Source organism: Xenopus laevis, chromosome 4L (genome assembly GCF_017654675.1).
Source record: "Xenopus laevis strain J_2021 chromosome 4L, Xenopus_laevis_v10.1, whole genome shotgun sequence".
Classification (NCBI taxonomy): Eukaryota; Metazoa; Chordata; class Amphibia; order Anura; family Pipidae; genus Xenopus; species Xenopus laevis.
Genome location: NC_054377.1, coordinates 15,180,134 through 15,206,944, shown reverse-complemented (window position 1 = coordinate 15,206,944; position 26,811 = coordinate 15,180,134). Strand labels below are relative to the sequence as shown.

The 26,811-nt window shown below is 40.5% G+C and overlaps 1 protein-coding gene across 5 annotated transcripts in view; it reads right to left on the bottom strand.

The window, feature by feature from the left end:
* The window catches only part of kif18a.L (kinesin family member 18A L homeolog), a 66,816-nt gene that overhangs the window by 19,919 nt on the left and 20,086 nt on the right, over positions 1 to 26,811 (bottom strand). For all 5 annotated transcript variants that reach the window (XM_041589915.1, XM_018257453.2, XM_018257456.2 and 2 more), the window contains exons 8-12: positions 18,040 to 18,216; positions 16,818 to 16,892; positions 16,006 to 16,121; positions 6,620 to 6,782; positions 2,842 to 3,006 (exon numbers count right to left, since the gene is read on the bottom strand). In XM_041589915.1, the coding sequence (XP_041445849.1) occupies positions 2,842 to 3,006; positions 6,620 to 6,782; positions 16,006 to 16,121; positions 16,818 to 16,892; positions 18,040 to 18,216 (696 nt within the window). The remainder of the gene's footprint in view (positions 1 to 2,841; positions 3,007 to 6,619; positions 6,783 to 16,005; positions 16,122 to 16,817; positions 16,893 to 18,039; positions 18,217 to 26,811) is intronic.

The window sequence follows — 26,811 nt, the reverse complement described above, 5'->3', positions numbered from 1 at the left end:
TTCTGGATAACAAGTCCCATACATGTACAGGTATGGGACCTGCTATCCAGAATGCTTGGGTCCTGTGGTTTTCCGGATAACGGATATTTCTGTAATTTGGATCTCCATACCTGAAGTCTACTAGAAAATCAAGTAAACATGAAATAAACCCAATAGGCTGGTTTTGCTTCCAATAAGGATTAATTATATCTTAGTTGGATCAAATACAAGTTACTGTTTTATTATTACAGAGAAAAAGGGAATCGGTTTAAAAAAATTGGATTTGGATAAAATGGGGTCTATGAGAGATGACCTTTCTGTAATTCTGAGCTTTCTGGATAATGGGTTGCCAGATAACGGATCCTATACAGATAAGGAACCTGTTATCTTTCCGTAATTTGGATCTTCATACCTGAAGTCTACTAGAAAATCATTTAAACATTAAATAAACCAATAGGCTGATTTTGCTTCCAATAAGGATTCATTATATCTTAATAGCTTGTACTTGATCCCAACTGTTTTAATTATTACAGAGAAAAAGGAAATCCTATTTAAAAATTCAGATTGTTTGGATAAAATGGAGTCTATGGGAGACGGCCTTTCAGTAATTTGGAGCTTTCTGGATAACGGGTTTCCAGATAACTGATCCCATAGCTGTATTAGAAAACCTGCTATGGAGCGTCCCAAATACAGTCAAGTTTACATGGCCACTAGTGATATGCGGGCTGGCCCGATAGCTGCGGGTCGGGCTGACCCCGCATTCGTCTTCGCAGGTGGCAGGTGTGGGTTGAGCTCTTCTCCTGCTCTGCCCGCCACCTTCAAATGCCGGCTTCCGACTATAGCCGCGCACCTACGTGCCCCGCCCCTTTTGTGACATCATCTGCAGGGCGGGTCGGCGCGGGTCTATAAAAGGAACCCGGATGCGGGCAGGGTGGGTTAGGGTTGGGAAAAACTTGACCCACACATCACTACTGGCCACCTCCCCCAATAAAGCCAGCTAACGTGCCATACTCTGTAAGGTTATGCTCCCTGTTTTGCCTTTGTTTAATAAGCTTGATTAGGAAGCTCAAGGACAGCCTGCTGGTGAAATAATGGCAACTTAATCAAGTCTAAAACTACAAGCTGAGCTAGTAATAGAGTCAAAGCAGCTTGGGAAAAGTCAAGCTAAAGAATTAAATAAATAATAAAAATAAATCCACAGGGAAAATAAAAAGTGAAGTGGCCCTTTAATATTGACAACAATCCTGAAGCGGCGGTTCTCCAGACGTCGTGCAGTTCCAACTCCGAGGATCCCGACAGCAGCCGACGGGGAGTTGCAGATTCTGCCCAGAGCTCTATAACGTAAAGCACTTAGCATGTTCTGCAGACATTGATCCATTCCAGGTTATGAAATGCCCGACTACTTTCAGCCTTTTAAAATTAACTACCGCTAGGGGTAAATTATTAATGACCGTGTCACTGGAGCTATTTATAGGGAAGGATCATGGCTACTTTGCTGGAGAACCTTATGAAATATTAACCACTGAAATCTGTGAACATTTTGCATTTGAAATGAAGATGGAAAAGAACAGGGGGAAAAAGAAAAATATTAGCAAAGCAGCATTTTTGTAACGGAGCTGTGCCCATTGAGTACATAGAAAACTATAAAAACAAACAAAACTGGACTCCCATGATCTGGCGCAGAATAAAGTAATGGAATAGGGGAAATACTCTGCATCTTTTAATTTTTGGCATCCAGAATATACAGGAAAATATGAACAGGTATGGGATCCGAATTACGGAAAGGCTGCCTCCCATAGACTCCATCATAATCAAATAATCCAAATATGTAAAAATGATTTCCTTTTTCTCTGTAATAATAAAACAGTAATTTGTACTTGATCCCAACTAAAATATAATTAATCCTTATTGGAGGCAAAACCAGCCTATTGGGATTATTTAGGGGCAGATTTATCAAAGGTCGAAGTGAAAATTCGACTGAAAAAAATTTCAAGCTAATTTTTTGTGTACTTCGACCAGGGAATAATCCAAATTCGATTTGAAAAAAAATTAAATTTTTGAAATTTATCATGTACGGTCTATTTAAAAAATTGATTTAGAACATTCGCCATCTAACCTGCCCAATTGCTGTTTTAGCCTATGGTGGACCACCTAGAACCCATTTGGACTCAATTGGTGGTCTTTGACAAATCAAAGGTTTTTTGTTTTTGGAAAAACTTCAAATCGAATTAGATCGAATGCTCTATTACTTAGATTCATATTCAATCCAAAACGGACCTATTCAGCCAAAAGAAAAACTTTTTAAATTCCGGTTGGTCTTTTTTAATTCGAATTTCGAAGTTTTTCAAATTCGAAATTCGACCCTTGATAAATCTGACCCTTAATGTTTACACGATTTCTATAGACAAGGTATAAAGATCCAAATTATGGAAAGATCCATTATCCAGAAAGCCCAGGTCGCAAGCATTTTGGATAAAAGGACTCATACCTGTAACTGGAAACTCGTTATCCAGAAAGCTCTGAATTACCAAAAGGCTGTCTCCAATAGACTCAATTTTATCCAATTTTTTTTCTTTTTTCTGTGTAATAATAAATGAATTTCCAGTAGACTTAAGGCATGAAGACCCAAATTACGGAAAGATCCGTTATCCAGAAAACCCCAGGTCCCGAGCATTCTGGATAACAGGTGCCATACCTGTATAGTAAATGAAATAGCAATACTATTAACTCTAAACCAAACCCTGGAGGAAAAAGTCAGCTCTTAAACTGTAACAGGTCCCGTTCGATAAAGGATCGGAAACACTCCCCTGGGAGAAAGTTGCCAGTACCAACATGGGACATGAATTATTCAGTGCTACTCACCTCGGGAATTTTGCGGTCTTTGTTCAGTAGTTTCATTTCACTTTCGAGGCGGTGTAGCCAGCTTGTGTTCTCCTCCAGCCGCTTCAGTTCATCCTCCTTCTTCTTCTGGAGGAGCACATTTTGATTTTTCAACACCTCGACCCTGTGATCCCTTTTACATGAGGCCTTCAAAAGGAAGTTGATTAAAGATGAAGACAGACGACTCCTTTACTCAGTAATACATATAAACTGCTATAAACTTGGCCAACCAATTGTATAACTCTTTCTGGTAGGTTTGAGCAGATCGTATACAATTATATCGGGAGCTATTAGCTGCCTAGTAAGATGTTTCCAAAAGCTTGTGTAGATATCAGCAACTCTTGGCATTGGCACCACATTTACTTCATGACCAACATTCGCTCAATGGATAAAAAAATAGTTTTGCGTGGTTTTCCTGGCTTGTATACACAGGAAGAATTCACACATTTGAACTGTGCACAAAATAAAATAATTACCATGTGAGAGAAGCTCAAATGGACACGAAAACGAACCAATAATATTATAACTAAAGGCGGCGTTACATCGGCAGCTCTGCTTGGTCACAGAATGAGTGAATCTTGCACAGATATGCCCACCATGAGTGGATGAGATCTGCTGATCTAATAGTGGGCTTCTGATGAAGTGGCGGGTGCCACGAAACACGTCCACAAAAAGCGGGCAGCCGAGTTTTGAGATATGCTGCTGTAATGTTGTTTTTAATGCTTACCAAATAAATCTGGACTTTTTTACAATTTTAAACCGGCCTCCTCGGTGCTCCGTCTTTTGCATCTACACAAAGACTGGATCACAAGGCTAGGAATGCAAGCGGTGGAACGAGGACCACATCGACAAACCAATGTGGTCCTCGTTTGAAAGGGATTTTGGCCAGATATCGATCAAGGGAACCTGTCGGAGGCCCCATATACTAGCCAAAGAGCTGCCAGCTTGGTCTGTCAGCAGCTTTTCTCAGCTCGTATATGGCCACCTTAATACATCGCTGCCATGCCTAGGGCCCAACTGTCCAGGAAGAAGACCTTTTCCCCCCCAGGCCAATGTACTTTTCCGAGATACAGAAAATTAAAGACCAGTCTTCCCACAAAGCACTGAATGTCTGGTTGCTGCTAGATACTCCCTAATGTAGTGACCTGGAACCTATAGAAACTGCTTTGTAGGCTGTTTAGGCTTTGATAACAGAAATGTTGTAGTCATCCAGACTGTGGTTGGAGCTATTAATGTTTACCTGCTGGTGTGTCCAATTTTTCCTGTGGAGATAAACTACTACAGGAATCTTTTATCTGCTTCACACCTTAGGTCTAATTCATGCCTGGTCTGGACTACTTTGTATAACCCACCTCCCTATAAGGGTCAGTCCAGACAAGCAGATTCAGAGAGATTTAGTCGCCTGGCGACTAATCGCCTAATCTTCTGGGTGACAATCTCCCCAAACTGCCTTTGTGTGTCTTCCGTCCGCTATGATGAAAAGTCGCCTGCGCTAAAGCACACGCGGCGCTTCGTTTTCCGAAGTCGCCCAAAGTTCCCTTGTGAGGCAACTTCGGAAAACTAAGCGCCACATGTGCTTTAGCGCAGGCGACTTTTCATTATAGCGGACGGGAAGACACGCGAAGGCAGTTTGGGGAGATTGTCACCCAGAAGATCAGGCGATTAGTCACCAGGCGACTAAATCTCTCTGAATCTGCTCGTGTGGACTGACCCTTATAGGGAGGTGGGTTATACAAAGTAGTCCAGACCAGGCATGAATTAGACCTAAGGTGTGAAGCAGATAAAAGATTCCTGTAGTAGTTTATCTCCACAGAAAAAATGAAAAATTGGACACACCAGTAGATAAATCTCCCCCGAATCTGCTCGTGTGGACTGACCCTTAGTCTGTCCCTGCTTGCAATACAAATTATGCTTATGTGTTGTTTCTCCCTTTGTCTCTCAGTTTTTTTGTAAACAAAATGCTGTATATATATATCTCAGTGCCAACATTGCTTCTTTGTAATCAGCTTTGAAGAAGGAACTGCAATGTTCTGAAAGCTTGCTGTGATTATGATCCGAGTTAGCCAATAAAGGTATCACCTTTACACCACTTTTGTTATGCTTTACATCAAGTTCTACCCTATAACTTTACTGGGAGCAGATTACAAAGTGGACTAACTGCAAACAGCTGGCCAGCGCCGCTTAAGTAAAAACCCAGACTATTGTTATCAGATGGTCAATTGTTGCCATTCTGTAAACACAAGTTTATATTTAATCTGCACTTCACAGAGCGAATTTGTGCGTAAAAAAGATCAAAGCCCACTATGCCACCATATGGCTCTTTTGCTAATTTTGAGCTGTGTAGTTAAAGTTTTAAGCATTACTCCGGTTTATTGACACCAGCCATATGTCCGTTATGCTCAAGGAACACGACAGGATTTGCTAAAATATATTTAACCCATGTGCTGCTAAGGAATACGGTTATACGGCACAAGGGAAGCGGTCTCTACCTGTTCCAGAGGATCCCAGACAAGTTGGGTTTGTGCGTCCTTTGTGGTATATTGTTCCGGACCACCCTTAGTTGCTACCAAGTTTACCAATATATAAAAACACTTACTGTACTATAGTCCCAGCAGTATCCAAAACAGCATGCACCTCATATTTCACCACCATTGTCCTACAATTTGTCATGGGCTTGCTGCTCCTAGTTATCTTGCATTTTTTAATTTCATGAGAGTGATTCAGTACCATGTATTCTGGCATATAAAGATGTAAATTAGTCTGCAATTTGGCCTTAAGGATGGCTGATTTTTGGAGGGGAGGGCCCATACATGAGCAGATAAGCTGCCGGCTCATTCAGGAGGGGCATAAAGGAGAAATAAAGCTTAACTAAAGAAGTAGCTTGAAATATTGTGCATTATGTTTTGGGCTTCTGTACCAGCCCAAGGCAACCACAGCCATTTAGCAGTAAAGATCTGTGTCTCCAAAGATGCCCCAGTAGCTCCCCATCTTCTTTTCTGCTGATTCACTGCACATGCTCTGTGCTGCTGTCACTTACTGAGCTTAGGGAGCCACTCACAATATACAGTACACATAGAATAGAAATGTCACAATATAAGGCTGATTAGTAATTAATACAGATAATTACTACATGGCAGCACAGAAACCAGAGCAATTAGCATCAGAATTTAATAATCAGCCCTGTAGCATCAGCTTATATTACAGGGGAAGCTCATTTTCTGCTGGATAATTAGTGACGAGACCTAAGCTTAGCTTCTCAACAGCTGCTCAGAGCCCACTGAGCATGTGAGAGTCACAGACACTTTCCAAGATGGTGACCCCCTGTGACAAGTTTGAAGTCCTGGATCATTTCTGCTATTGAGGAGCTGAAACTTTAGGCTGGTGCAATAAGTTCAGAACGTAAAATATGGCATTTTTAACCATATTCATTTTTAGGGTTCAGTTCTCCTTTAAAGGAGAACTAAACTACTTTGGTAAGAAACCCCACAATTACATGAGCTCTGCTTGTTCATCAACATGCATAGCCACGCAGCAAGGGGATTACATAGAGTATTTCCAGCAAACACAGCACAATTAATTATGCAGACATGGTGTTTATACTACATATAACTGAGCAGGGCATCTCAGATCCTAGAATTTAGGACCATATGGAATCTAGAAAAGGCTTTTGATGTTTTTTTTTTAATTTTACAGAAGCTGCCTAAGTGGGCATGTTGAGGAATCAAAACTCAACCGTGACATTTCTCTCTACACAACTCACCTTCACCGCTTTCTCCTGGGAGCAGAGCATCTGAACTTGTTCAAGGCACTGCCTTTGGTAATGCGTTTTGAGCTCGTTCTCTTTGAAACGCATTTCCACGTTGAGGTACTCCGCTCGGATTTCTTCTCGGTTCGTAAACAGACATCGGAGAGTTTCCTGAAATCTGGAAATGGAAACGAGAATTTGAGACCGTCAGATCTGTAGGCAGCGCTCACCATAAGATGAACTTCGAATACTCTGCAGTGATGCTAACGCAATCTGCCAATGGCTTTCATTTTTAATATTGTGGATTTTGACTGAATATTTCATTCGGCTCTCCAGTTACGCACGTTATAGACAATATAATCTTTCGACAATCTTTTTCATCTTTCTGTGATATTCTCTGCATAAAAGGAATTTCCAGAAACTGTAGTGAATGTTTAATAAATCTGCTTGCCGCTCATTCGGTTTCTGATATTGTTAATGTTTTCTTAATCATTTAGCTCTGCCATAATATGTCTGAAAACTGCTCACTCATTGGTGATGGAACATGGGGCTCTTTGACACCCTATAGAAATTACACTCTAAAGGGGGGTGACAAAGAAAAGACCTTTTCATTGCTTCAGGTAAAACAATTTACTGGTGTAACTATGCATAAGAGCACGCAAAGGCATTTACACATGATTACACAATTGGCTGATCTGCTTATTTGGCCCTAGGGCCAATAATCAGAACATGAGTGCCGTCGTACAGGCAATCAGATTGAGGGCTGCATCAACGCACCAAGGCTGGAACTAGGGGTAGACAGAAGAGACACCTGCCTCCCCCCGATTTTATTGCTTGCTCCTTCCCACTAGTGATGAGCGAATCTGTCCTGTTTCTCTGAAAAATTTGTAAAACCGCAAAAAAATTGCAAAACGACAAAAAAATTGCGAAACACATTGAAGTCAACGCTCGTTTTTACTCGCGACACCTTTTCTTGCTCCAAATGCACTTAAGTGAATGGGCGTTTTTTCTTATAGCAGACTTTTGTTATAATGCATTAAAGGAGAAAAATACAAGAGTCCCATAATCAATAAATTTAAGACAAGAGACATTTTGTGCATACTGCTACTGAAAAATGCCTTACCCTTTAAACAAAACAGGGATTGTTTGTCCATATACTGCAATATATTTAAGCTGGCCAACTACGTCAAAGTCATCCCATATCTGGCCAGTCCTAGGGACAAATTTACTTACCTTTGAAGTTGCGCCATCGTTGGCTTTGCCGCACTTCGCCAGGCGAAGTTTCACCAGGGCGCCGCTAATTCACTAAAATCCGAAGTTGCGCTCAGGGAGGTGAAAGGTAGCGAAGTTGCACTAGCGTTAATTCGTCAAGCAAAGTGAAGTTACGCTAGCGATGCCTAATTTTCATACAATGGACGTATATGTAGCAGCAAATACATTACACTACACAAGCCTGGGAAACCTTTATAAAATAAAATAGTTATTATTTTGCCCTATACATGTGCCCACTGTATAGTTTAGGTGCCATATGTTAGGAAATATAGGGGGGCAGGATCTTTTTCAGCCTATCACCCTTAAAAAAGTAAAAGACGTCAGCGTTTTTGGTAACGTTCAGTAAAATCCGCAAGTTAGTGAATTAGCATAGTTACGTCCCTTTACCATAGCGCAACTTCGGCTGCGTAAGGGTGCGAAGTAGCGCTAGAGTAGGTCCACTTCGCTAGCGAACTTACGCCAGCACCCGTTAGTAAATCGGCGAAGTAACGAAATGACGTCACGCTGGTGAATTTTTGCTAGCGTTAGCCACTTCGCCCTTTAGTAAATTTGCTCCCTACTCTCAAATTGCATTTGATTCATTAAGAATTCTATTGCTTCATTATACATTTTACAAAGGGACTAGGTTTTACCTGCAACTTACTAGCTGCTTTCAAATTAAAACTCCCAAACTTGGTTGCCCTTTTATTGGACACCAGTGGGATCACCTGACTATAGTTGGGAAGGATGGGAGCTACAACATGGAGCTGGTCACTGCTCCTGTATAAACTATAAAAAACAAGGAAAAGTTGTGCTCACCACTAATTTTTAAAACCATTTGACGGGGGTGCAATGTTTTTTTAGTAACATACTGGTTTTAAAAATTAGCGGTGAGCACAACTTTCCCTTGTTTGTTATAGTTATACAGGAGCAGTGACCAGCTCCATGTTGTAGCTCCCACCCTTCCCAGCTATAGTCAGCTGATCCCACTGGTGTCTAATAAAAGGGCAGCCAAGTTTGGGAGTTTTACTTTGAAAGCAGCAAGTTAAGTTGCAGGTAAAACTTAGTCCCTTTGCAAAATGTATAATGAAGCAATAGAATTCTTAATGAATCAGATGCAATTTGAGTGTAGGACTGGCCAGATATGGGATGACTTTGACGTAGTTGGCCATCTTAAATATATTGCAATATATGGACAAACAATCCCTGTTTTGTTTAAAGGGTAAGACATTTTTAGTAGCTGTATGCACAAAATGTCTCAATGTCTTAAATATATTGATAATGGGTTGAGTGCAGAGGACACTTGTATTTGACTATATATATTTTGTGGTCACAGCCTCATTGCACCCCTTATGGTTTTAAAAATTAGTGGTGAGCGCAACACATATATATATATATATATATATATATGTATATATATAAAAATTTCTGAAGAGTTGACCCCCGCCGCCCCCGCAAAATCCGAGAACACCGTGACCCTTGTGATGTTTTGGGAAAGGAGTGCTCTACTGATGCACCAATCTATAGGCCAGATCAATACAACAAGCAGGGCATGAATCTCCCACACAAATGCAAAGGTCACTGTGCTCCTGTTCTCTCTAATTAGCTAAAAGACCTGCCGCAGCAATGGGAGCAGCACGGAGGTTGCCGTCAAGTTAGTGGGAGTTAACTCTTTGTGTCGGCTTTAGAATTAGTAATGGACTGTATTTAGAAAAACTCTCAAGATTCCTAATTTACTACTGCTAATAAAATTAGTTAAGTGGTAGTTCCCCTTTAATGAGTGGGGTCACAATAATTGCAATCAGCTGTTTTCTGCAACTGCCATGTTATACAAGTGTAACAAGTGCTAAATTTATTTCTAGCCAGGTCAGTCGCCAGGTCCTTTGCGGCAAAGGCACAAAACTACATTATCTGCATAATTCAGCATTGTATTTTAGCTAGCCATATATCACATTAAAGGAGAACTAAAGCCTAACTAAAGAAGTAGCTAGAAATGTTGTACATTATGTTTTGTTCTTCTGTACCAGCCCAAGGCAACCACAGCCCTTTAGCAGTAAAGATCTGTGTTCTCAAAGATGCCCCAGTAGCTCCCCATCTTCTTTTCTGCTGATTCACTGCACATGCTCTGTGCTGCTGTCACTTACTGAGCTTAGGGACCCACTCACAATATACAGTACACATAGAACAGAAATGTCACAATATGATGCCGATAGTAATTAATACAGATAATCACTACATGGCAGCACAGAAACCAGAGGTGTTCAGAGGAATCAAGCTCATCCCTTCAGGACTTCAACTTCGCCTCCTTTTGTGACTTTGGGTCATTTCGTCGCTTCAGGACTTCAATTTTGGCCTTCATAGTTTGATTAAACCGTTGGCCTCCAGTCCGATTATCCTGATTTTGTTTATCGAGTGAATAGGCAACTAAGGCCGAGATCTGTTAATTTGCAAAGCTCATCAAATGGGCCAAACTCAGTTATGTACAACCTGCTTAAAGGAACAGTTCAGTGTAAAAATAAAAACTGGGTAAATAGATTGGCTGTGCAAAATAAAAAATGTTTCTAATATAGTTAGTTAGCCAAAAATGTAACGTATAAAGACTGGATGTCTAATATAAGAGAACACTACTTCCTGCTTCTCAGCTCTCTAACTCTGAGTTAGTCAGTGACTATAAGGGGAGCCACATGGGACATAACTATTCAGTGAGTTTGCAATTGATCCTCAGCATTCAGCTCAGATTCAAAAGCAACAGTTATAGCCCATGTGCCCCCTCCTCAAGTCACTGATTGGTTACTGCCTGGTAACCAATCAGTTGAAACCAAGAGAGCTGCAAAGCAGGAAGTAATGTTCTGGCTATTATGTTACACATCCGGCCTTCATAAACTATATTTTTGGCTAACTATATTGAAAACATTTTTTATTTTGCAGGGGCTATTTTCCCAGTTTTTATTTTTATACTGAACAACTCCTTTAAGATGAGACAGTTTAGAAGAGATTAACAGGCCAATTAGGTGCTTTAGGGACTGTGAACATAAAGTGCGACGAGCACAGCCAATTTTTCGCGTTCAAGGGGGTAACATCAAGTTTCTATGTGTAAAAGGGCGAAAAAAAGCCCCTCTATCTTATCTGATTTTATACTGCGGTTTCATCCCTAGGATGTTTTCCTTACACCTAATCAAGTTCATCTGTGAGAAGCGGAGGTTCCTCAGCCTGTGAAGAGTCTTTTTGCCCTCAGCAACTTTTCCCATTTGGGCAACATTAAAAGATTAACTCTCCGCTGATGGTTCCTCCACTTCGTTCTCATCAGACTCCTCTCGCCCTAAGGCAACAACATGATTTGACCAGAAATACTTCTACGAACCGTTTCATTTTTAGTTGAATCATCTGGAACGTTTTGATGTTTTGGAGGCTTTTAGTTATCCAAGAAGACTGAGTTTATCTTAAATACTAACCCAATTATTTTCACCGCTTTTGGATTCCTGGAATCTGGCGAAATTCTTTAATTGGATAGTCAAGAGATTTTTCTCAGGTTTTCTTCTTATGATGTGTAACATTTAAAAGACACCTATCACAGCAAAATTGCATCTCCATCTCCCACCAGAGGGGCAAGCTTATAGAGTCTGGTTGGGGGAAACAATACTATTTTAGTCAGAAAGTGACCCTTGTGGGTAGCATGTTTTTCCTACATAAGTGTGTGTGATGTAAGCCTTTTCTCAGGGCATTTTCTAGCCAAATTTCTTTCCCACAGACCTTCAATTTTGCTATGAAGGCCGCTATTGCACCAAGGGTTGCCACCTTTTTCTTTTTTGAAAACGGCACAGGCAGGACTGTGCTGTAGAGGGCGGGCTTAGTGACATCAGGGGCGGGCCAGTGATGTGGGGTGGATGATGTCAGGGGCGGGACTGATGACATGGCGATCCGCGATTGGCTGATCGCCATGTCAGTCGCTTCAATGTCCTGTCTGGATTTCCCAGTTTGGAAATTCAGACTGTCCGGGAGAAATCCGGACAGGTGGCAACCCTACTTGCACCACTTGCAAAAGGTAAATCAAATAATGCGGAAGAGAGAATTCCAGTTATATCTTTTGTCATCTCACCGCGATATTATAGCTTTCTTTTTGTATTTATGGGAATATTACCCACCAAACCCCCACATAGCTTCATAACAAACCAGTCTGTGGCTTAATACAATTGGATAAACCCCTTAATTCTGAATGGTGAGGCCATGCTCATGTATTGGCGGCCTAGAGATACATTTACGTCTGATCAGATCCCGGTGGCCCAAGCGCTGCCGTTGCACAATAATACATTATCTTGAACGTTGAAGGCTGTTCTTTTGGTTCTCTGAGCAATGCCCTCTAGATGGATTGTGCTGCAGTTCTGCTAAATTTTTAATAGAGAATATTCTACAATCTTGGAGGCCATGGGTTACGCAGTGGTTTGTATGCCAGAGAATTAAATCCTGCCTTTTTCCATCCGCTGCAGCATCGTGCAAATACGATTAACGGTGTGGGTTTTTAATTGCAGGTATTTGCATATCATCTCAAGGGTGTTTAAACATTGTTTACAGCTGAAGCAGTGATTCCCCTTCATTCAACAAAGATTACGTTAACTGCAGCAAATGACAGTGCGACTTGCTCATGTTCTACTAATCTGCTCTCTGTGTATAAATACAGGGAACATGGGTTTACCTGATAAAGCACTGACTACATTGTGGGATTAACGCCACACACAAAAAAAGATGTAATTCGTTGCAAGGCGGAATTCCATTAATATATTCAGACTCTATATGAAAGGAAAGGCTGGTAATTCAGTAATTCAGAGTTTATAATTCAGAGAATATGGTTTTAAAGCCATATTCAGCTAATAGTATTTATAAAGTGCCAAATAGGAAGATATGATGCAGACCATATTTAACATTATGCTATTTTTTTTCTGAAATGGCTACGTGTAGTGTAGGGTGAAAAATATAATTGGTTTTAGTTGGATGTATGTCCTAGTGCAGGGCCGCCATCAGGAGCCCGATGGCTTCTATATGTTAAGGGGGGTCCGTGCTGTGTTTCCTGGATTAGCCGGGTCCCCCTTGAGCTGTAGAAGTAGGAGGTGAGTTGTGTTGGAGCAGGATTTGATGCCTAGTCGGAATCCGGGCCATCCGGGCCCTAGTCGGAATCCGGGCCCTAGTCGGAATCCGGGCCCTAGTCGGAATCCGGGCCCTAGTCGGAAACCGTGGCCCTAGTCGGAAACCGTGGCCCTAGTCGGAAACCGTGGCCCTAGTCGGAAACCGTGGCCCTAGTCGGAAACCGAGGCCCTAGTCGGAATCCGAGGCCCTAGTCGGAATCCGAGGCCCTAGTCGGAATCCGAGGCCCTAGTCGGAATCCGAGGCCCTAGTCGGAATCCGAGGCCCTAGTCGGAATCCGAGGCCCTAGTCGGAATCCGAGGCCCTAGTCGGAATCCGAGGCCCTAGTCGGAATCCGAGGCCCTAGTCGGAATCCAAGCAGTGCCGAAGTAGGAGCAGCCGTTAAAGTAGGAGCTGAGCCAAAAGCCACAGAAAGGAGCCGAGGAAGAAGTAAGTAAATTCCACTGTACACCAATTATATATATTTTTTTAAACCATTGGGCACAATTTTTTTTTTTTAAACTTGCGGGGGGCCTGACCAGCAATGTTTTTTTTCTTGTACTGGTCCGTGGTCACAATATTTTTTTATACTTGTATGTAGTGGGGGGGGGGGGTAAAGAGAGGCACGCTACCAAATTTTTATTTTACTTGTCGAGGGGCCTAGAAAATTGTTTTGCAACTAGGGGTCCTTGACTGAATACTTTAAATTAGGTTTTCATATTCAGTTGACTTGATAACTAGCTGATTTATACAGTACAGAGTGATATTCTGAGACAATTTGCAATTGGTTTTCATTCACCATCATTTGCGGTTTTTGAGCTATTTAGCGTTTTAAATCAGCAGCTCTCCAGTTTGCAATTTCAGCAATATGGTTGCTAGGGTCCAAATTACCCTAACAACCATGCATTGATTTGAATAAGAGATTGGAATATGAATAGGAGATGAGCTGAATAGAAAGAGGGGTAATCAAAAATAGCAATAGCAGTATACTAGTAGCCTTAAAGCGCATTTTATTAGATGGTGTCAGTGACCCCCATTTGAAAGCTGGAAAGAGTCAGAACAGGAACGCAAATAATTAAAAAAAAACTAAATAATGAAATCAAATGTAAAAGTTGATGACAATTGGCCATTCTATAACATACTAAAATTAGATTAAAGGTGAACCACCCCAAGTTAATTACATTGTGGGTTGCTGAATTGTACACAATCTAAACCTACAGGTGGCAGATTCTGGCAAATTCCAGAGGGGCTGCTTTAAGATGCCATAGAGTCTCATACGTTATGGGGCCTGTTTGGGCCTCTGTGTATTTAAAAATCCACTGCTTATTTTGATTCTTTGAGGGCTATGGGGATGGTTCTGTAAAACTTGGGATTGCAGCTTACAAAATACAAGAGTTAAACAAGAGTGGGAATGCAAGCAGAAACAAAGGTATAATAAGGTTACCAGATCATGTGAAAATATGACACTTCTAAAAATCTTGTAAGAATGACTGCACTTAATTGCATTCAATTTAAAGGGCAACTATCGGGCTGTCTTCATGCAGCAGTTGGATCCAATATATCTTACAGGGGGGCACATTTTGCCAAGAAGATGTATTAGAGCTCACTCAAATAACTGATTCAAGTACTATGGATGCACCGAATCCAGGATTCAGCCTTTTTTCAGCAGGATTCGGCCGTATCCTTATGCCCAGCCGAACCAGAATTTGCATATGCAAATTAGGGGTGGGAGGGAAATTGTGTGACTTTCTTGTAAAGGTAAAAAGAACAAGGTAAAAAATGTTTTCCCCTTTGCATATGCAAAGTAGGGTTCGGATTCAGCCGCATCTTTCGCAAAAGATTTTGGGATTCGGCTGAATCCAAAATAGTGGATTCGGTGCATCCCTATCCAGTGCAAACAAAATCTAACAAAAATAACTGCCTTTTGCACAAATTCTCCTTGTAGAGAGACATGATGTCTGGTGATTTTAATAGAGTGAGCTCTAATACATCTTCTAGGCAAAAGGAGCCCCCCTATGAGATATATTGGATCTAACGGTCAATGATTATCTGACACCCAACTGCTGCACGAAGACAGAATAAGGAGAAACAGATGCAGAGAGAGGGATAGTGAAGATGAACTTGGTTATTTCAGTAACAATGCAGAGTATTTAATTGATTGTATTTAGAAAGTTCTTTTTATTTCAGTATGATGAAGCTTATTTTAAATTTTCATTTCTACGAAGGTTCCCCTTTAAACATAATTAGCATTCAGTAGCCCAGTCATTTGCATTCATTAAAAGTGTTCTTGATCTTTCAAGTGATTTGCGAACATTAAGGTATTAGAATGTACAAAGAAGTGCTAAAAACGATATCAGCGTTTCCTACACTAGGCACAAAGAGGAAGAAATGTGGGGTTTATCGATCCTTTGGAGCAGTGGTCCCCAACCAGTGGCTCGGGAGCAGCATGCCGCTCTTCAGTGACCTCACGGCTGCTTATATTGGAATTCCAGGCTTGGAAGCAAGTTTTGGTTGTATACACAGCAGGGATGCACCGAATCCACTATTTGGGATTCGGCCAAATCCTTCATGAAAGATTCAGCCCAATACCGAACCGAAATCCTAATTTGCATATGCAACAGGAAGGTAAACAGTGGGAAAAACATTTTTTTACTTCCTCGTTTTGTGACAAAAAGTTACGTGATTTCCCTTTCCGCCCAGAATTTGCATATGCAAATTAGGATTCGGTTCGGCCAGGCACGAGGATTCGACCGAATCCTGCTGGAAAAGGCCAAATCCTAGCCGAATCCTGGATTTGGTGAATCCCTAATACACGCCAGAGGCTCCTGTAGGCTGCCTGTCCACATAGGCAGCCCTTATTTTGGCACTCCAGGAACCCATTTTGGCACTCCAGGAACTATTTTCATGCTTGTGTTGCTCTCCAACTCTTTTTTACATATGAATGTGACTCACAGGTAAAAAAAAAAAAAAAGGTTGGAGACCCCTGCTTTAGAGGAAAAAGCAGGGGTCTGTCCCAGACAGATATAAAAGCTCACCTTTTAATTTCAGCCTGATTTTGACTTGGAGGAATCAATAGATCCTGCTTGAGTTTTCCAGGAGCAGCTGCTTTCTGTTCTTCATATGCCTTCAACTTCTCTTTTAATGCTGCAATCTAAAGCAAACATGAAACGGTTTCTACATTGAAGAGCGAACGTCTTGAAGAACACAGATCGGATCCGCATAAAGCAATGCAGAGATCAAGCAGTTTATTTGCTGTATATGTAACTGTTAAAGGAAAACTATACCCCCAAAATGAATACTTAAGCAACAGATAGTTTATATCATATTAAGTGACATATGAAAGACTCTTACCAAACTGGGATATATATTAAAGTAAATATTGCCCTTTTACATCTCTTTCCTTGAACCACCATTTTGTGATAGTCTGTGTGCTGCCTCAGAGATCACCTGACCAGAAATACTGCAGCTCTAAATGTAACAGGAAGAAGTGCGGAAGCAAAAGACACAACTCTGTCTGTTAATTGGCTCATGTGACCTAACAAGTATAGTTTGTTTAGTATGTTTGTGTGCACCGTGAATCCTACGATCCCAGGGGTCGGCCCAAATTTTTTTTAAAATGGCAATTTTCTATTTATGATTACCCAATGGCACATACTACTAGAAAAGTATATTATTATGAAAATGGTTTGTTTACATGAAGCAGGGTTTTACATATGAGCTGTTTTATGCAATATCTTTTTATAGAGACCTACATTGTTTGGGGGGTATAGTTTTCCTTTAAGTGGATTGGGTCACATGGCCATTCTAATAAACACCAGGCCAAGGTCCCATGAGCACCAGGACATACCTCTTTCTTTTGTTGCTCGCAGATCTTCACATATTGACTTATATGACTGTCCAGGCTAACCACGTTGCTCTTAACCTGTTAAAGAAATGACATTTATAATAAATCATTAGCTAAAAAAACTAAATTAGAGGCATATTTTCACTGGCAGGTATCAGCAAGGTGTAATAAAGCCCTGATTACATAGCGGAGTAGAAACCGGTGCATCCTGCATCACAATTCATTAAAGGAAAAGTAACACCAAAAAATAAGTGTTTTAAAATAATACAAACAATGGGTGTGTTTGCTTCAGAAACACTACTATTATTTATATAAATAAGCTGCTGTGTAGCCAAAGGTGAAAAGGCTCAGGTTACACAGCAGATAAGATCTGTAGAACATAATGGTGTTTTCTGTTGGGTTTATTTAATGTTTACATGATTTTCTAGCAGACTTAAGGTATGAAGATTTAAATTAGAGAAAGATCATGAAGAACCCATGTCCCGAGCATTCTGGATAACAGGTCCCATACCTGTACAAGGTACTGTTTTATTATTAGAGAAAAAAAGAAAATCATATTTCAAAATTCGGATTATTTGGATAAAATGGAGTCTATGGGAGACAGCCTTTCTGTAATTTGCATCTTTCTGAATAACGGGTTCCATTTAAAAAACAACCATATTAATTTTTTAAGGCAGCTCTTAATTTAGCTGTTGGAAGCAAGAGAATCTAGTTTTGCATTATGAATGTGCAGATCTATATGAAAAGTAGGGATTCACCAAATCTAGGATTCGGCTTTTTTCAGCAGGATTCGGCCGATACTTCTGCCCGGACAAACCGAATCCGAATTTGCTTATGCAAATTAGGGGCGGGGAGGGAAATCATGTGACTTTTTGTCACAAAACAAGGAAGCAAAAATATGCAAATTAGGATTTGGTTCGGTATTCAGCCAAATCTTTCGCAAAGGTTTCGACTGGATCCAAAATAGTGGATTCGGTGCATCCCTACTGAAAAGTTTTTTTGTTTATTAGAATTTATATTCTCTTCCACCCCTATTATTCCCAGTAGATTAGGTAGAATTCTAACTGCCCCATTCCTAATAGGTGACAGTTGCAGACTTGGATAAGGACTGTCATTATGTTTGTCAATCACTGGCACTGACTTTAATTCTGACGTGCATACATAATGAGCCCAGTTAAAGCTATAGTAACCCGCCAGCCCTAATACACGAGTTTTTGTCACTCACTGCTGATTTTATATCCTTGGCTCGGTTTGCATACTTGAGAGTATTGTACGTATCGTCGTAAGACAGCGAAGAAGGACTGACGGCGGCAATCATAATAGTGCGGCAATTCCCTCCAAGTGAATCTTTCAGCAGACGTGTAAGTTTACTGTTCCGGTAGGGAATATGCTGTTTCTTGCTCTAAGAAACACAACACAAATGTGACGTTAATTAATCTTCAGAAGGGGGGAAAAAATTAAAGCAATCTGGATATTATTATAGTTCAGAGCATCCACTAAGTAATTTTAAATGAAAGACAGACAAATTGCCTAAATACAAAGAGTACGCAGAATACGTGAGCATGATTACTTACATTTGCTTTGACTTACTGGGGGTCATTTATCAACAATGGGCAAAATTGCCGGTGGGCAGTAACCCATGGCAACCAATCAAACTGCTGCATTCATTGTTCTACTTGCAGCTGGCTTTAAAAAGCTAATCACTGATTGGTTGCAATAGGTAACTGCCCATGGGCAAAATTGCCAAGTGTTGATAAATGAGCCCCACTGACTAATAACTCATAGCCCATTCAGACTGCCATTAAATGTATCTATTGGTAGAAAATCTCTTAGGGAAATAGTCTGGGGAGAGAGAAGGATTAATATTGACCTAAAGGGGTTGTGTACCTTTAAATGATCCTTTAGTATGAAGTAGAGAGTGATATTGTGAGACAATTTGAAATTGGTTATTATCTGTACTTTTTTATTTAGCTTTTAATTCAGCAGCTCTTCAGTTTGAAATGTTAGCAATTTGGTTGCTAGGGTCCAAATTACCCTAGCAACCTTGCACTGATGTGAAAAAGACTGCAATATGAATAGGAGAGGGCTGAACAGAAAGAAGCAATAACAATAAAAAGTAGCAATAACAATAAATTTGTAGTATATATATATATATATATATATATATATATATATATATATATATATATATATATATATATATATATAAAATACACAAAAGCCATGAATATCTTGTAAATTATATCCTTATAAACGGTGAGTTCTGATGTCATCAGTTATAAACGGTGAGTTCTGATGTAATTTCTGTCATATGACTCCCTAAAACATGTGTATTATAATAAATAAAGTACCCCCAGTTGCAAAATATATATTAGAAGTTACCTCGGAGTTCCATGACCTGTATAAAAACAGTCAGCCTTCGCCTCGTACTTTTATATGGGTACTTTATTATATATATATATATATATATATATATATATATATATATATATATATATATATATATATATATATATATATATATATATATATATATATATATATATATATATATATAGGTAATGCAAGGATCAGCACACTCGTTTGTAGAAAAGCAAAGTGTATTTTATTTCAACACAGCATTGTGTCCAACGTTTCGGTTCCTCCTGGGAACCTTTATCAAGGATCCTTGATAAAGGTTCCCAGGAGGAACCGAAACGTTGGACACAATGCTGTGTTGAAATAAAATACACTTTGCTTTTCTACAAACGAGTGTGCTGATCCTTGCATTACCTGTATCATTAATTTGATCCTGCACCTCAAACTCATACAAGTATCGAGTGCTGATACCCACAGGACGCATTATATATATATATATATATATATATATATATATATATATATATATATATATATATATATATATATATATATATATATATATATATATATATATATATATATATATATATATATATGCACCAAATCCAGGATTCGGCCTTTTTCAGTAGGAATCAGATTCGAGCGAATACTTCTGCCTGGTCGAACCAAATCCAAATTTGCAAATTAGGGGTGGGAAGGGAAAAACATTAATAGCTGCTTTCAAAGTAAAACTCCCAAACTTGGCTGCCCTTTTATTAGACACCAGTGGGATCACCTGACTATAGCTGGGAAGGATGGGAGCTACAACATGGAGCTGGTCACTGCTCCTGTATAACTATAACAAACAAGTTGTGCTCATAATTTTTAAAACCCTTAGGCGGGGGTGCAATGAGGCTGTGAAAACCAATTGCAAATTGTCTCAGTTATCTCAAATGTGAACACCCACTTTAAGTCTACTAGAAAATCATTTAAACATGAAATAAACCCAATAGGCTGGTTTTGCCTCCAATAAGGATTAATTATATCTTAGTTGGGATCAAGTACAAGCTACAGTTTTATTATTACAGAGAAAAAGGAAATCAGATTTACATGCTGCTTATAATGGAGTCTATGGGAGACAGCCTTTCCATAATTCGAAGCTTTCTGGATAATGGGTTTCCGGATAACGGATCCCATACCTGTTTTAGCACTTGCTTTTGATCTTAGAATCCTGTATAGATATCCTCTAGGGGGCAGGACCCGATGTTATGGAGGTTTGGCAAACTTTCGACATCTGCTCATAACGAAATTTATTCTGACAATGAAATCTCAACAAAATCTTGAGGTCCCGCCAGCAAGAAAAATATTTGCGGGCCCTGCAAGCATGCGAGAGAACTGAATGGACAACGGCGTTCCTTTTGTTGTTCTTACAACATCCGCATCATCATCAAATCAACATGATTCTTTGTGGAAGCAGGAATGTCTGGGATTGTACATGGGCATCCCGAGTTAATAAGAGACAAACATGAAATCTATTTAACATGAAGGGCTGATTCAAAACACATTGGCGAGGGAAACAAAATGTTTCTAGTAGTACCGCAGAAAAAAAAAATCCCTTGCGAGCTTGTAATGGATTCAAAAGGGATGTGGCGGTTTAAACGGGTGGTTCATAGTGATGGGCGAATTTGTCCCGTTTCGATCTACCGGAAAATTTGTGAATTTCGCGCTAATTTTGACGTCAGCGTTCAAGTCAATGGGCGTCCGAATAATGTTGACGTGCCACAGTTTTGACGCAAGCGACTTTTCCGATGCGCATCCAAAAATTTTTGGCGCCGGCAAATTTCCCCAAATGTATTTGCCAGCGCGAAACGCGGAAATTTGCTGAGAATTCGCGCCTGCCAAATTTATTCGCCCATCACTAGTGGTTCACCTTTACGTTAACTTTTAGTATATTATAAAATCACTAATTCTAAGCGACTTTTCAATTGCCCTTCGTTTCTCGTTTTGCAATTATTTGCCTTCTCCTTCAGACTCATTCCAGCTTTCAAATGGGGGTCACTGAACCTATCTTAAAACAAATGCTCTTTAAGGCTACAAATGTATTGTTATTGCTACTTTTTATTACTCATTTTTCTATTCAGGCTTCTCCTATTCATATTCTTGTCCCCTATTCAAACCAATGCATGGTTGCTATGGTAATTTGGAGCCTAGCAACCAGATTGCTGAAATTTGCAAACAGGAGAGCTGCTGAATGAAAAAATTAAACTAGAAAACTACAAATCATAAAAAAAATTAAAACCAATTGCAAACGGTCTTAGAATATCACTCTGTACATAATACTAAAAGTTAATTTAAAGGATAAGTAAACCTTTAAAAAAAAAGTGAATGTAAAATTGATGAGAGTGCTATTATAAGCACTTTGGTCATTTACATTATACTAAACTTATTGCAGCAGCCTTAAATTTCAGCTTCTCAACAGCAGCACTGATCCGGGACTTCAAACTTGTCACAGGTGGTCACCATCTTGGAAAGTGTCTGTGACACTCACATGCTCAGTGGGCTCTGATTGGCTGTTGAGAAGCTAAGCTTAGGGCTCGTCACTAATTATCCAGCAGAAAATTACCTTCCCCTGTAATATAAGCTGATGCTACAGGTTTGCGGATTATTAAATTCTGATGCTAATTGCACTGGTTTCTGTACTGCCATGTAGTAATTATCTGTATTAATTATTAATCAGCCTTATATTGTGACATTTCTATTCTATGTGTACTGTATATTGTGAGTGGGTCCCTAAGCTCAGTAAGTGACAGCAGCACAGAGCATGTGCAGTGAATCAGCAGAAAAGAAGATGGGGAGCTACTGGGGCATCTTTGGAGACACAGATCTTTACTGCTAAATGGCTGTGGTTGCCTTGGGCTGGTACAGAAGCGCAAAACAATGTACAACATTTCTAGCTACTTCTTTAGGTGGTCTTCATTACAGGAACATGAATTACATCAGCAACCTCAAAGAAACCAGCTTGCTATATTTAAAACATGAATAATCAAAAAGAATATTTCTTGGGGGCACTTGTTCCCCCATTTTAACAGTTGTGAGAGGACGTAACCCTCTGACTCATGCCTAACGTGAGCAGTTTATACAGAACTGCCTTCATTCACCAGAGGAGTTACAACAAATGTAGAGAAGAAAAAAAGAAAATAATTACAAAAACCCGACCATATGTTATTCCTGACATGCCAGAAAAACTCTGGCACAACAACTGACAGTCCGAAGTTATGCAAACTTGAAACGAGACTTGGAAGGCCGGCCAATAAAAGCATAATACTTATAGTACTATACCAAAGCGTATATGGAAGCAGACTTCAATGCCTTCCTTTACCCCACTAAGAGACGGACAAGCAAGGAACTTTTCATAGAAGGCAAGAAAAGGCACAGATTATTGGAATACTTGGAGAGATCTCTGGATGATTATAATGGATTCATATTCATTGTTTCTTAACCATAGCCATTTCCAGAATTATCCAAAAACCCCAAGTAAATGAAACGCTTCTCCTCGTGTTCCTGGTTACAAAAACGTACTTTCTGGGGGAAAAGCGAGCTATAGTAACAGTGGATAATAGTCTCTGGGAAGGGAGTGTGACTGTGGGAGAGCAGGTATAGTAGGGAGAGATGGTGTCTATAGTAACAGTGGATAATAATCTCTGGGAAGGGAGTGTGACTGTGGGAGAGCAGGTATAGTAGGGAGAGATGGTGCCTATAGTAACAGTGGGATAATAGTCTCTGGGAAGGGAGTGTGACTGTGGGAGAGCAGGTATAGTAGGGAGAGATGGTGCCTATAGTAACAGTGGGATAATAGTCTCTGGGAAGGGAGTGTGACTGTGGGATAGCAGGTATAGTAGGGAGAGATGGTGTCTATAGTAACAGTGGATAATAGTCTCTGGGAAGGGAGTGTGACTGTGGGAGAGCAGGTATAGTAGGGAGAGATGGTGCCTATAGTAACAGTGGGATAATAGTCTCTGGGAAGGGAGTGTGACTGTGGGATAGCAGGTATAGTAGGGAGAGATGGTGTCTATAGTAACAGTGGATACTAGTCTCTGGGAAGGGAGTGTGACTGTGGGATAGCAGGTATAGTAGGGAGAGATGGTGTCTATAGTAACAGTGGATAATAGTCTCTGGAAGGGAGTGTGACTGTGGGATAGCAGGTATAGTAGGGAGAGATGGTGCCTATAGTAACAGTGGATACTAGTCTCTGGGAAGGGAGTGTGACTGTGGGATAGCAGGTATAGTAGGGAGAGATGGTGTCTATAGTAACAGTGGATAATAGTCTCTGGGAATGGAGTGTGACTGTGGGATAGCAGGTATAGTAGGGAGAGATGGTGCCTATAGTAACAGTGGATAATAGTCTCTGGGAAGGGAGTGTGACTGTGGGATAGCAGGGATAGCAGGTATAGTAGGGAGAGATGGTGCCTATAGTAACAGTGGATAATAGTCTCTGGGAAGGGAGTGTGACTGTGGGATAGCAGGTATAGTAGGGAGAGATGGTGCCTATAGTAACAGTGGATAATAGTCTCTGGGAAGGGAGTGTGACTGTGGGATAGCAGGTATAGTAGGGAGAGATGGTGTCTATAGTAACAGTGGATAATAGTCTCTGGGAAGGGAGTGTGACTGTGGGAGAGCAGGTATAGTAGGGAGAGATGGTGCCTATAGTAACAGTGGGATAATAGTCTCTGGGAAGGGAGTGTGACTGTGGGATAGCAGGTTTCTATAGTAACAGTGGGATAATAGTCTCTGGGAAGGGAGTGTGACTGTGGGATAGCAGGTATAGTAGGGAGAGATGGTGCCTATAGTAACAGTGGGATAATAGTCTCTGGGAAGGGAGTGTGACTGTGGGATAGCAGGTATAGTAGGGAGAGATGGTGCCTATAGTAACAGTGGGATAATAGTCTCTGGGAAGGGAGTGTGACTGTGGGATAGCAGGTATAGTAGGGAGAGATGGTGCCTATAGTAACAGTGGGATAATAGTCTCTGGGAAGGGAGTGTGACTGTGGGATAGCAGGTATAGTAGGGAGAGATGGTGCCTATAGTAACAGTGGGATAATAGTCTCTGGGAAGGGAGTGTGACTGTGGGATAGCAGGTATAGTAGGGAGAGATGGTGTCTATAGTAACAGTGGAATAATAGTCTCTGGGAAGGGAGTGTGACTGTGGGATAGCAGGTATAGTAGGGAGAGATGGTGTCTATAGTAACAGTGGATAATAGTCTCTGGGAAGGGAATATGACTGTGGGATAGCAGGTATAGTAGGGAGAGATGGTGCCTATAGTAACAGTGGGATAATAGTCTCTGGGAAGGGAGTGTGACTGTGGGATAACAGGTATAGTAGGGAGAGATGGTGCCTATAGTAACAGTGGATAATAGTCTCTGGGAAGGGAGTGTGACTGTGGGATAGCAGGTATAGTAGGGAGAGATGGTGCCTATAGTAACAGTGGATAATAGTCTCTGGGAAGGGAGTGTGACTGTGGGATAGCAGGTATAGTAGGGAGAGATGGTGCCTATAGTAACAGTGGATAATAGTCTCTGGGAAGGGAATATGACTGTGGGATAGCAGGTATAGTAGGGAGAGATGGTGCCTATAGTAACAGTGGATAATAGTCTCTGGGAAGGGAGTGTGACTGTGGGATAGCAGGTATAGTAGGGAGAGATGGTGTCTATAGTAACAGTGGGATAATAGTCTCTGGGAAGGGAGTGTGACTGTGGGATAGCAGGTATAGTAGGGAGAGATGGCGCCTATAGTAACAGTGGGAGTGTTTTAGACATGAATCATAAGTAGTTTATGGGAGTGGAGATGGAAGGGGGGGGGGCACAAGTGAAAACGTCAGTAGCTGCCAGAATAGTTTTGTGCCACTCTTCTTTCCCAATCATGTAGATTCTATGTTTTCAACGGGGAAAGTGTAAATAGATTGCTGTTGAAGTGTGCAACACACATACTAGGGATGCACGGAATCCAGAAGGATTCGGCCAAATCCTTCTGCCCAGCCGAACCAAATCCTAATTTGCATATGCAAATTAGGATCGGGGAGGGAAATCACCTGACTTTTTGTCACAAAACAAGAAAGTAAAATTGTTTCCCTATCCCTAATTTGCATATGCAAACTAGGATTCCGATTCAGTTCGGTTTTCGCCGAATCTTTCGCGAAGGATTCGGCCAAATCCAAAATAGTGGATTCGTGAGTGGATTCGGTGCATCCCTAACACATACACACACACAGATACCATTGTATACTGAGACTGATATTTAAGACAAATCTGAAGTGTGAACTTGTGGAACTAGCGGGGTAACAGGCAGTTTACATTAGATCTCAAACTAGAATCTTCCTAAGCCTGAGCAATTCTAGGCTAAACGGCTGCTCGAGCTCTCCGTGCTACGAAGGGATAAAGAATATTAACCTAAAGCCCTGGCTTAATAAATTCTATCAGATATGGACAGTGCTAGGCCCGGAGCAAGTGCATGCTCGGGGAAATGCCATCAAATAAGCTGAAGAACTGGCGCGACAACATAAAAAAGCTTTTAAAGGGCAAGTTTCCATTGGGAGCAGAGCCGGATATTTCAAAGTGGCCCTATCATTAAACGTCTCTTTGGTCTCTATTAGCGGGTCAGGAAAGCAACCCTAGGGCTGTGCGAGGCTCCATCCTTGAAATATGTGACGGGAACTCTTTCAAATCTACCAAATCCCCCAAAGCTACAAAACAGAAAGCACAATAATCAATTGCTTAAAGGGGAAACATTCCTACCATTTAAAAAAAAAAGCAAAACATCTGCGTAACGTCTATAAATCTATTTAATGAATAAAGGGGTTGTTCACCTTTACATTAACTTTTAATAAGATTTTTTATTATTTGCGGTTTTTTTTAGTTATTTAGCTTTTTATTTGGAGGCTCTCTGGTTTGCAATTTTCATTGCATCTGGTTGCTAGGACCCTAATTACCCTAACAACCATGAATAAGAGACTGGAATATGAATAGGAGAGGGGCTGAATAGAAAGATGAGTAATAAAAGAAGCAATAACAACACATTTGTGGCCTTACAGAGCATTTGTTATTTTAGATGGGGTCGGTGACCCCATTTGAAAGCTGAAAAGGGTCAGGAGAAGGCAAATTTAAATAAGTTATATAAAAAAAAAAATACCAATTATATAATCCCTAAAGTGTAGCATCTGTAGAATAATTCTTAGCTGCACTTTAGTTCTTCTTAAAGGGATTCTGTCACAGGAAAACATGTTTTTTTCAAAACGCATCAGTTAAAGGACAAGTAACAGTAAAAATGTTCTAAAAAATTGTTAGTATGCTACAGAAAAAAAAGCCATCACATATTAAATTTTAAAATCACAAGTCTTTATTAAGAAATAACTTACCAAAACTCCGCTTGCGCTCCTCTTCAGAAACAACGACAGGGCAACGATTCATCGTGCGGCGATCGATTTCTCCTTCCTGGCTATCTCCTATAAGGAAGGCAGGGAGGAGAAATCGAGCGCCGCACGATAGATCACAGATCGCCTTGTCTGAAGAGGAGCGCAAGCATAGTTTCGGTAAGTTATTTCTTAATAAAGACTTAGCGACTTAAAGTTTAATATGCGTTGGTGTCTTTTTTTCCCGTAGCATA